This window comes from Teleopsis dalmanni, chromosome 2, assembly GCF_002237135.1.
Source record: "Teleopsis dalmanni isolate 2A chromosome 2, ASM223713v2, whole genome shotgun sequence".
NCBI classification, from domain to species: domain Eukaryota; kingdom Metazoa; phylum Arthropoda; class Insecta; order Diptera; family Diopsidae; genus Teleopsis; species Teleopsis dalmanni.
This window is the reverse complement of record NC_051847.1, coordinates 64,616,952-64,628,457: the sequence shown is the minus strand read 5'-3', so window position 1 is coordinate 64,628,457 and position 11,506 is coordinate 64,616,952. Positions and strand designations below refer to the sequence as shown.

At 29.2% G+C, this 11,506-nt stretch overlaps 2 protein-coding genes and 1 non-coding gene across 4 annotated transcripts; 1 reads left to right on the top strand and 2 right to left on the bottom strand.

The window, feature by feature from the left end:
• Nucleotides 1-306: 306 nt before the first annotated feature.
• Nucleotides 307-1,278, top strand: LOC119674706 (electron transfer flavoprotein beta subunit lysine methyltransferase-like; the record flags this gene model as incomplete). The annotated part of the gene is made up of 3 exons (XM_038085863.1): nt 307-527; nt 590-720; nt 905-1,278. Coding segments are annotated over 3 exons (705 nt in total), but the record flags the coding sequence as incomplete, so codon positions are not given.
• Nucleotides 764-835, bottom strand: Trnaa-ugc. The gene has a single exon. It is a non-coding gene; the product is annotated as a tRNA-Ala (tRNA).
• A 1,608-nt stretch (nt 1,279-2,886) lies between the features above and the next one.
• On the bottom strand, nt 2,887-10,655 carry LOC119679713 (peregrin-like). 2 transcript variants are annotated; one of them, XM_038092209.1, is made up of 6 exons: nt 9,344-10,655; nt 8,760-9,287; nt 7,975-8,696; nt 7,630-7,892; nt 6,096-7,120; nt 2,887-2,969 (listed from the first exon to the last, which is right to left on the bottom strand). In XM_038092209.1, exons 1-6 carry the CDS (start codon nt 10,422-10,424, stop codon nt 2,935-2,937), a joined length of 3,654 nt encoding a protein of 1,217 aa, XP_037948137.1. In that variant the 5' UTR covers nt 10,425-10,655; the 3' UTR covers nt 2,887-2,934. The 2 variants fall into 2 exon arrangements, with proteins under 2 accessions (XP_037948137.1, XP_037948136.1); XM_038092208.1 differs by lacking the exon at nt 2,887-2,969 and having other exon boundaries at nt 5,531-7,120.
• Nucleotides 10,656-11,506: the final 851 nt, after the last annotated feature.

Genomic DNA, 11,506 nt, shown 5'->3' with positions numbered 1-11,506 from the left:
TTGTTAATAACAATTTTATAGTACGTATGTTTTTTGTAACATTTTGACATTTGACACTGATCTTGTTCATTAAATCTAATCGATTTTGAATCAGAATTATGTCAATTCCAATTTGTACAGCGTCTTACGATTCTGAGAAGCTGTCCATCAAATGAAGTGATTTAGAGACAAATTTTTAAATTTACCTTCTAATGAATCAGTGCCAAAGCCACACAGTAAAACTATTTTTATCTTACATACACATACATATTAAATTATTTAAAATGAATTTAGTAAAGACGTATATTTCACTTTAATATTAAAAATATTATTTCCACTCTCCATAGTCTTAGTTATGAACAATTAGAACGTCGCATTATCAGAGAAACCAGCATATCACGGAATCATTTAACACCGGAAATCGCTTTACATTTAATTACTCCAGAATGTCGTTTATTTAATGATCCAATAACCACAGACTCACAAAAAGTGTTTCCAAACGATCCATTCTGGGGCTTCTATTGGCCAGGCGGACAAGCATTAAGCAGGTACTATACACACAAATCAAATTTATACAATATAACAATATTTCATTCTTTAATTTTATTAGATACATTTTAGATCATCCCGACTTAATTAAAGGCAAAACCGTACTAGATGTTGGTAGTGGTTGTGGTGCCAGCACATTGGCTTCGTTACTTTGCAATGCAAAATACGTAGTGGCAAACGATATTGACGAAGGTAGTATTAACATTTTTAAAAAAGTTTAATCACAAAAAATAATTGGAGATGCCGGGGATCGAACCCGGGGCCTTTCACATGCAAAGCGAACGCTCTACCACTGAGCTACATCCCCTTACTCCTTACTTACTGCTACATCTTATATATGAAAATAACTACCATTTACTTTAAACTTTGTTTTCAGTTGCGGCTTGTGCTCTGTTTTTAAATACATCATTAAATACCCCGACCAATAGTAGTGGCTTAGAAAGACGCATTAAAGTATGCTTTGAAAATTTGATTGGAACCAATATCACTGAAGATATAGTATTGCTTGGTGATGTTTTTTATGACGAGGAGTTTGCTGCTGAAATCTTACCATGGCTGCAACATTTACAAAAAGCAGGAAAACATATATTCATTGGAGATCCTGGACGACATGGTTTAACTGAACACAGACTTAGTTTTATGAAAAAACTGGCCAGTTATGAGCTAACCGATAATTGTTGCATTGAAAATAATGGCTTTAAATTTGTTAATGTTTGGAAATTTAAATAAAATAAAAGGACTCAATGTACATTTTCAATCCAATATATTTTTTTAATAGAAAACTCATTTTTAACAGTTCTACTTTTTTTATATATTAATGTACTGTGATCAAAATAGTCAAGACCTTCCATCGGATGCGCGGACCGCTTAATAAAATAAATGTAGTAAAATAACGTCAAGGGAATAAAATTACTGGGTTGGCCAAAAAGTTTTCGTCACTATGTGATAACTTTGAAATTAGTCGTTACATTCGATAATACTAAAAATTTATATGTAAAAGATGCTCATCACTGTAATTGGTCTATTATCAAAATTAATTAAATGGATAATGGAAAAGGTTCGAATAGATTAGATTATTAAGAAACTACAGATTCACCACAATATTCCACTGTTTTTGTCGTTGTTTAGGTACAGGTAAGTTGTAATCTATGAAAAAATTTTAATCTAATATGAGAAAATGTGTTCTGATTCATTGCAACCACGTTGGACTACTCACCGTATAACACTGGATACGAACCTACAGGTATCCATTTCTTCCAATTTTTGAAAGACTGTCTAATAAATACAATTTCCTTTACTTTCACAAAAAAGAAATCCCGAAATTCGTAGGCGTTGATCGAAGAAATTGGGCAACATTATTTTTGAATTTAAAACTTTTTATAATTTTGATTTAAAAACGTGAAATACTTTTTGCCCAACCTAACCTTTGTAATAAAAATAGTTTTGGATTTCACTTATTGTCGCTAATATTATTTGTTGAAAAGGATAATTCCCAATTAATTAATATTTTTAAGTTCTTAATGGCAATACCATTATGTACCAAACGTTCATCTTAATTTTCCGGTATAAGTAAAATACTACTTGCTTAAGAACTCATCAAAAACTATTTCTACTTAGAATCTATGTGTTCTAGCATAGATTCTAAGTAAAATTGAGTCTTACTACAAGTATCCACAAAGAATGATCTCTAATATTATTTGGTATTATATTACAAGAGTTGACGGCATCTCTTGAAAGAGAAATTACGGCATCCAGACTATTAGATAATATGAACAGGAAACTCATATTGACTGACGTCAATTGACGAAGTCTCTAGTGAGTCTTTAGTTAGAGAAACTTCCAATAGACAAATTAAAAATTTAAAAGTTTGGTTTTTAAACATTTATTTTGTATTTAGTTAATTTTTTATTGTTCATTTATAATCTTTTTTTTGTTTGATTTTATTTGATTTTTTTCAACTACAGTTCTTAATAATAATTAGAATTTTTAATAGTAATAATACATAACTAGAAATGTAATTACATATACATACATTAAAATTTATGCCTGTTGGAAACATTGAGTAAATTACATATATAAATTAATTTTAATTTTTTTATATGTAGTGGTGTTAGTATATTTTTCGTATTAAAAAATTTTTTTGTTTTTTTTTTAGCTGTTAATAATTGTAACATTAACTTAAATAATTTTAAATATCTTAACAACGTAACTTATATAAATATATTAATACATATATATTGGTTTTTTTTTCATGGAAAATATAATAAAATATTTAAAAGCAATTTTCTTGCGAATAAAAAGTATTTATTAAATAATTTTATAAATAATTTTAAATAATTACAATTTTGTTCTATTTTTTTATTTATTAAATCCTGGAAAAGTTTCCATTTTATCGCCAAAAATTTATTATTTTACCAAGTTTTTTAAAAAACATCTGATATCTGAAAAATTAAATATTGTTTTTAAATATTTAGAAACTTTATATATTTTTGTTAAGCATTTTCATAACTCTCGTCAACGGAAATATGTTAATATAATTGGCTATTGAAAATTATTTTCAATAAAAAAAAATTACAATAAAATACTGAAATAAAAAAATAATAATTAAAATATAAAACAAAACTTACGAAATAACAAATGTTTAGTAAAATAAATGTATCAAAAAAATTTTTAATCTGAATAACAAAAACTTTTGCAAAAATATCACAAAAAAAAGTAATAAAAACAATATAAGAATGAAATAAAAATAAAATTTAAATAAAATATAAATATAAAGTAAAAATTAAATAAAAATAATATTAAAATGAAAATGAAAAAACATTAAAAATAGTATAAAAATAAAACACTAATAATAATAAAGTAAAATAATAAATAAAAAAAAAATATTTAATAAAAATTTCAAACAAAATTAAAAAATATAAAAAAAATATAAAAAAAATTTAATAAAAATTTCAAACAAAATTAAAAATTTAAAAAAAAATATAAATACAAAAATATTAAAAAATATGAAAACAAATTATTAAAAAAAACATGAAAACAAATTAATAAAAATTATATTAAAGTAATTTAAAAAAACATAAAATAAAATATTTAAAAAATCTGTAAAAATATAAAAAAAAAATATAAAAAAATATAAAAAAAAATATAAAAAATATAAAAAAGTATAATTTAAAATATTTTATATATATAAAAAATTAATATATATAAAAAAAAATATTTAAAAAAAATTAAAAAAAAATATTTCAAAATTATAAAAAAAAAATTTTAAAAATAGAAAAAAAGTATATCAAAAATATAAAGCATTTCGTGAGAAACACATAAAAAAAATATATAAAAACTTAATTAAAAAAATAGTTTGAAAAATATATTTTGATTAATATATAAAAAATATATTTAAAAAATATATTGTAAGACAAAATATATTAATAAAAACTTTTAAACAATTTATGGTAAAATTGATTTGTAAGATTTGTACATATTGTAAAGAAAAATATTTGAAAATAATAAAATAAATAATAAAAAAAATAATAAAAATAATAATAAAAATAATAATAAAAATAATAATAAAAAAATTATATTTGATTATTAAAAAAAATATATATAAAAAATATAAAAATAAATTTAAAAAAAAACTTTCAAAACATTATTAAAACAATTAATAAAATTCTTATATACAATATTTGAAAAAAAAATATTTAAACAAAAAACTGTTATATATACTATTAAAAATGTATATAACGAAAGTTGATAACAATTCTTATAAAATAAGTTTTAAGTTATATAAAATAGAACAAAAATTTAAAAAACAATTCACTTAATAAAAAATTAATAATATAAAGAATGAAAAAATGGTACAAATAATTATTTTAAGAACATAAAGAAGTAATTAATTAATTAAAGTAATATGAGGTAACAAACAAAAAATTTTAAATTCTAAAAAAACGAAAACCAAAAATTAATTTAAAAAAATATTTATACTTAAAAAAAATTAATATGTAAACACAAAAATTGTAAATATATTCAAGAAGTTGCGAATGTAGCTAATTAAATAGTATTTTTCGTTAACATGGATTTAAATTAAACAAATCTGTATAACATAGGGTAGTTAAATAACTATATTAAATACATTATTTTTAATTTTGTTTTTAAAATTGCGTTGAAAATACTTTCGAGAGTAATAGAACTAAAATAATTATTTTTTCTTTTGTTTAAATTAAACTAAAATTTTAATAAACTGAATTTTTGATTAGCAGTTACTTAAAAACTAAAATTTAGTAATATATATTTACAATATACTATTTATAACATTCATACTTTTTTTGTGTTTTTACAACAATAAACAAATTTACAATAATAAACACTTTCAGTGTCGTTAAAATTCGAATATCTTTTTTTGTATAATTTTTTTCAGTTTTATTTGATTTATATAAAAATTACAGAATGAAAACACCAGAGAAAATGCGATATGAAATAAAAACTAATGGAGGGAATTATTGCAGCAAAGAGGATAATTGTAAAAACAGAAACTTAATTATTTTTGCCAAGAGGCTAACAACAAAATACAAAATTTGTGATAAATAAAATAAGAACAAAATATTTTTCTAAGTCATTTTATATAGCATAAAAGTATTTAGGTAATTATAATTTTATACCAAGAGAATGCTGCAAATTTGTGCAACTCTTAATCTGTAATTTTTTTTATAATTTACTTAGTTTTAAATTTAAAAAATATGACAAAGCATCGAGTAAACACTTTTCATAGCCATATCAAAAATATGGCTAAATACAACTGAAAATATATATATAAATATATATACATATATATTCTTGATAACACTAATGTAAAGAAGTTATGCGTTTTTATAAACACATACTTAACTACGATAAAACCACGCAAAAAAATATAAATATAAATTATGAAATTAAAAAACTAATTATAAAAATTAAAAATTAATTAATTAATCAAAAAATAATAATAATTTTATATATAAACGTATATATAATAAGCATAAGGCATTAGATTGGAAAGTGTAGCTTATAAAACTTAATCTGTACTTAAACATTATACAATTATTTTCACATAATCGGATCTGGTCCCTGCCCCTCTAAATCTGATACTTGACTTTGATACAATAATGCATCCTGATAAGCTTTTTTTACCGCTTTACGATCAGTAGGCTTACGTGATTCAACCAACTTTTGCTGGTCCAGCTGTTTGTCAATGCCTAATATTTCGAGCTTAATCGCGGGTAGCCATTGCCAAGTGCGTTTGGCATCGAAGAACAGCACTAGGAATAACTCATCTTCAGTATAGTTTTTACGCAACGCCAACACATCTGGCGGTGGCGCCGGCAGTGGTACTCCATTATAAACGAAACCCTTCGGTGTCTTTGGATCTAATATCAACGCTGGATACCAGGGATAACCACGACACTTAGCCCATACTAGTTGCAATGGTTCTAAAGGCGGTTTTAATAGCTCATTAGCGGCAGGGACAGGTGACGGTGTGGGCGCAATTGTATTGTGTTTATTATTTAATTTTGCTTTATTATTTAAGTTTTTCTTACTTCTGGAATTATTTACAATATTAGCTACAGTTGGTGTAGCCGCTCTGGAGGCTGCTTGCTTAATTGCCGCACGAGTCTTTGCATTTGTTACAACACCGATATTATTTTGAATTGGTTCAGCTGGCGCTACCTCGGCTATGGTGCCATTTTTCTGTTTCAAACGCGACGCTGCACGTGATCTTCTACCTGTAGGCGTTGACGTTCGCGTTTTAATATTTGTCTTTTTATAACCTGTATTTATTACTGTTTCTTCGTCACTGGCACTGTCTGCACTGCAGCTCATAGCTTCGCCATTGTCCTTTGATGTTTCCGGTGCTATTACGTCTTTATTACGATCAGTATTGTTTTCATTTATTTCATCATCACACTGTTCTTCACCATCAGCTTCATCTTCATCATCTTCTTCTTCATCTTCCTCATCTTCTTCATCATCATCGTCATCGTCATCATCACTTGAATCATACTCAGAACCAGAGCCACTCATGCTAATACCCGAACAAGAGCTGCACGGACTGCCTGATATATCACTGACATCATCGTCATCACTTTCACTTACATCGCGTTCAGTATTTGCACGATACACGCGAAAGCTGTCTGGTATACGATTATAACCTAAGTCGTTGTGTGTTGAGGTTAAGGCGCTCGCAGTCGGGGTTGATATGGCCGCTGGTGGTAACAAATTTGGTGATTTTTTCGGTGACATTGAGGCGCTATTTCGCACATCCGAAAGACGTTTGTGTCGTGAATTTCTTTTTGGCGACTTTACACCAGTTAACACAGACGATGATAATCCTAAACTAGCACTTAATGAACTTATATGGCCCACACCTAGCTTATTGTTTAACATTAAAGCCGTTGTTGCCAGCGACGCTGCCATGGCGGCACCTGAATTCGTGGCATTTGCATTATTGTTATTCGACAATGTAGCTGAGAGTGATGAAATTGTTTCTTCTTTCACGGGCGTCGTTGTTTCTGACGGTCGTTTCTTTGCTGCCTGAGCTTTACGTGTAAACAGCACTGCGGTTCTGCAATAAAATGCAATAAGAAATAGGAAATTCATGATTCGGAGCAAAGAGCATTTTTAAACTAATTACAATAAATGACCACAAAACTAATACCAGAAACTTTGACATATTCTTTAAAAAATTCTTCTTCAAAATAGTGTTACAGTCTAACTTGTTTCAAAATTTGTTTAAATTTTAGCTTTGTGAACGATTTTCGAGTTTGATTGTATCATAAAAACATTTTTAGATGATGATAAATATATATATAGTTTTAATTTTAGCATTTAGTAAGAATGTTTAAGTCAAATAAAATTAAGATTGTTATAATTTACCAATATTATATTACCAATTTAAGCAACATTTTATTTTTACTTTAACTCATATTTAAAATTATAATCAACAACTATTGTTAAATATTTTATCTACTCTAATTAAAAAGAAACAAGAGCGCTACTTTAATACTAGCATCATTCACTAATGTAACGTATACTATAGTCTGTTGTATTTCATTTCAATTCGATTGTACATACCTTCTGTTTACGCCCACTGGCGACGCACTATTATTAAGACTTTTAATCGGACTGCACGGAGGTGTTTGTGTTGTTTGTAAAGTTTCTTTTGATTCATCACCCATAGTTTCGTCTTCATCCAATATCATTGAATTAGCAGGTGTCTTTCTTGAACGCTTCGAGTTTGTGCTGTGTGATTTGTATTTATCATTAATTTTCACATCAGTATCCATTTCTTCATCCTCTTCTTCGGTTTGAGAATGCATACTTGAATTCGAAAAACGCTGCGAAAATATTTGAAAAATAATTTTAATAAATATATTTCAGATGTTTTAAACAATTTAAACGAAAAAATATTTTACTTACTGCGGCAGTTTTAGCCTTTTGAATGGCCTTACGCATACGCGTTATTTCTACGCGTATTTGTTTAATCTTCTTGGTACGGTATACTGGATTCTTTAATACTTGCGATTTATCCGCCAATATAAGTAATTTCTGTATTATCTCTTCACATGGCTTCGATGCCAATAGCTGTTTAAGCTCGTCTTCTACCTCCATCTCCACATGATCACGTTGTTCCCTCTGATTTTCTACCAAGCCTTCACGCTCAAGATCTTTTCGAATTTGCACGAATAGCGGTGCAGCTTGATCACGCATTCGTATGCCTGCGCGATAAAAAACTGTATCTTTATTGTTATAAGCCAAGCAGTTCTGTATCATTAGATCAAAATCACTTTCCAACTGCTCGAATGAACTGTACTGGCTATTTTTCAGTTTTTCACGCATTGTGCCCAAGTCCATCGGATATTTCACAATATCCAAATAATCTGGCACTTCTTTAGTATCCACTGGTTCCTTGAATATTTCACTAGTATCCTTAGCTTCAAGTGCATCTAGCAATTTAGTTAAAGATGATTCTAACGGATTTATTTGCAACATCACCACCTGTTCACATATTTTGACAAGTACTGCTTTGACCTTTTCTCGCTTACGCACCAACTCGCATAAAAGACGTGCACGTTCAAGATCTTGTCGCAAACACTGCCAATATTTGAGTTGCCGATAAAGTTCATCGGTGTCTGGTGAGCCTTGGGAAAACGTAAATATTTAATAATTTAATATTGAAAATACTAATGGCACTTATGACTTACCTTCAATGCCATTACGCTGTATAACGCAATGATGATTGCCTTGGCTTTGCAATCTACGGAGCAGTGGCACACCATTTCTATATTTACGTTTAAGCGTCCAATACGCAATCAAGCGTTCAATAAACTGTGATTTCTTTTGCATATGAACCATGCTCGATATTTCATGAACACGTTCTGGAGGTATTGTTGGCAGTAAAACTACTGGTGCAGTGGAACGCTTTTTCGCAAGCGTTTTGCGCGCTTCCTTCATTTTCTGCCGAGTGTCTTCAAAATCCTTTTGGTTTGTTTTCAGTTTAGCATCTGGCGGCGTATGAGCATGGCAATAGGCTGATTTTTGTAAATGTGTTGAATCATTGTGACCATCTTTGAAATCCATCGTCATATATAGACCAGCTTGTTGAGCACAAGTGACATGAAATGCAGCATAACAACTATTACGCTGGCACTGAATGCATGCACCCATGCCTTTCTCTTTGCACACATAACAAGTTAAACGCCAGCGTGCACCAGGTATAGTTTCAATAGAATCTAAGAAGATAGGATATATATATGTTTTACTATATTTATATATACACAGAACTTACCAATTGGTTCAAGAAAAACTGTATTTGCAAAACGCACTTCAGGTATCCAAAGTGCACAAACTACATGCGCCCATTGTCCTTGATCTGTTTGTTTGAAAGCGCCTCCTGTATTTGGACATAACACACAGTGAACTGGCGTGCTAGGTGATTGCAAACACCGACGGCATAACCACTGGCCTTCAGGAATATATGGCACACCATAACAGTCCTGATGAACAGCTAGGTTACACATATCGCAGAATAAAATTACATTCGTATTTTGACATTCTCCGTCCATACAAATACAACACACTGCATCATCGTCAACTTCAGCACCAGTAGCTGTACCATTAGCTGCGGCTTGAAAGTAAGATTCTTTCTCTAAACGATCCATTAACAATTCCATTGTATCTACAGAAACTGTGTTCAAGCCACCCTTCTCCCTTTCGCCATTCATCCAATCAAGCCAAGCAGTATCTTCTTCATCTACATCATATTCTATTTCCCCATCTAGCTCTTCAGCTGATTTTTCGATAAAACGGTAATAGGCAAGCGGTCGTGGCGGCGCATCAGGCACATTATAATTCGCAATTTCTCTATACACTGCTTCAGGCACTTTGACTTGTGCCCAGGGCGCATTTTCTTCTAATGGTGGCGCGTCCGCATTCAAAACACAACCTCGTTCCACTAAATCCTTATATTCTTCAGCATCAATGAAAGGTAATGCGGTATTTATGCCCAAACGGACACTTTTGCCATGTATGTTAAATGTTACACATTGTTCATCCTCATTGTATGTTACAAGTGATTCCGGATTTGAAACATGATGTGCACTACTAGCAGAACTCGAGTTCTCCTCTGTATTGTTTTTCGATGCTTTCGGTGTTGTATGCTTTGTACCACGGGTGCGCGCTCTTTTCCTATGTGGAGTCAAAATTGGTGTTATAGGTGTTGGATTGTCATGATCGTAATTCAGTAAATGATACTGCAATCCTACTATTGTCTTATAGCTTCGATCACACTTGGATACTGGACACGCGTACGGCGGTTGTTGGTATTTTACCTTTTTACAATATTCCACCGCATCAAAGTCGAGACCCATTGTATATATTACTGTTGTTACCGTACTATTTCTGCTTTTTCAGTTTACGTTAAATTTGCATTTTACTTTTAATGTTTTTTACTAACAAGTAGCTTTATTAATTTTTCTCGCTTCAATTTACGTTTTTCTATTATTAAGTCCACACGCAAATTCGCTGTCATATATAAATGGCGGTAGAGTGACAGCTGTTTTGTTTCTTGTCTACACTCTTTCGTACTGAAATATCGATAAAGGTGACTCAAGGTTGTATTTACGAAACGAATAAATGTAGTCGCACACACATTCTTTATATACCGTTTGAAGATATTTCAATACTAAACAATTAACTGAAATTACTAAGCAAATAGTTAAAATCAATATTACATTGGATAATAATATATGTTATTAATTACAATTAGCAAAATGTAAGTGTTGTTGCCGTGGAATGATAATAGGTCTGTTTCACGAGCTAATCTTAGTAAAACTTAAGTTAAACACAGTACAAACTAGGAGCGTTTCACAATTTTTTTTTACTTTCACCAGTGCTGCGAAAATAAACAATTCGAAAATTTAAATTCAAACCAATTCAGCTGATTCACACATCAGCACAAATTTTACTTGAAAGAAAATGTTCGTGTAAAGTCTGCGTAGCATTTTAAAGTTTCAGCAGAAATGTTTCGCAATAAAATATATACCCACTTCACACATAGGTGTTTAGATAGATAAAGTAGTGTTGTTTTGCGTACATTTCAACCAGTATAGGTCAGCAATTTATTGTTTTTTGCACACTTGTGAGTGCGGAAAGCACCTAATAACATATTATGAAATGTAACACTATAAAAACTATAAAGTTCGCATGTAAGACATATAAAATAAATGCTATATATTCATATGATCAAAAAACAGTTAAAAGTAGAAATGTAATTTTTAAAGACTTTTTAAAAAATTTGTATATAAACGAATTGTTAATATTATCAGTAGAACTCTAACTTATATTTTTTTTTTATTTAGAGGAATAATACATCTGGTAATACATATTTTAGTTATTTTAGTTATAAATTATAGTTTTTTTTACATATTGATGAGTTGGTAACAACTAGCAC

Coding starts and splice junctions, on each gene's coding strand:
- LOC119679713 (XM_038092208.1), bottom strand. CDS start 10,424: ATGGGTCTCGACTTTGATGCGGTGGAATATTGTAAAAAGGTAAAATAC. Junction 9,288..9,343: donor AGTTTTTCTTGAACCAATTG/GTAAGTTCTGTG, acceptor CTATCTTCTTAG/ATTCTATTGAAACTATACCT. Junction 7,121..7,629: donor CCAGTGGGCGTAAACAGAAG/GTATGTACAATC, acceptor ATTTTATTGCAG/AACCGCAGTGCTGTTTACAC.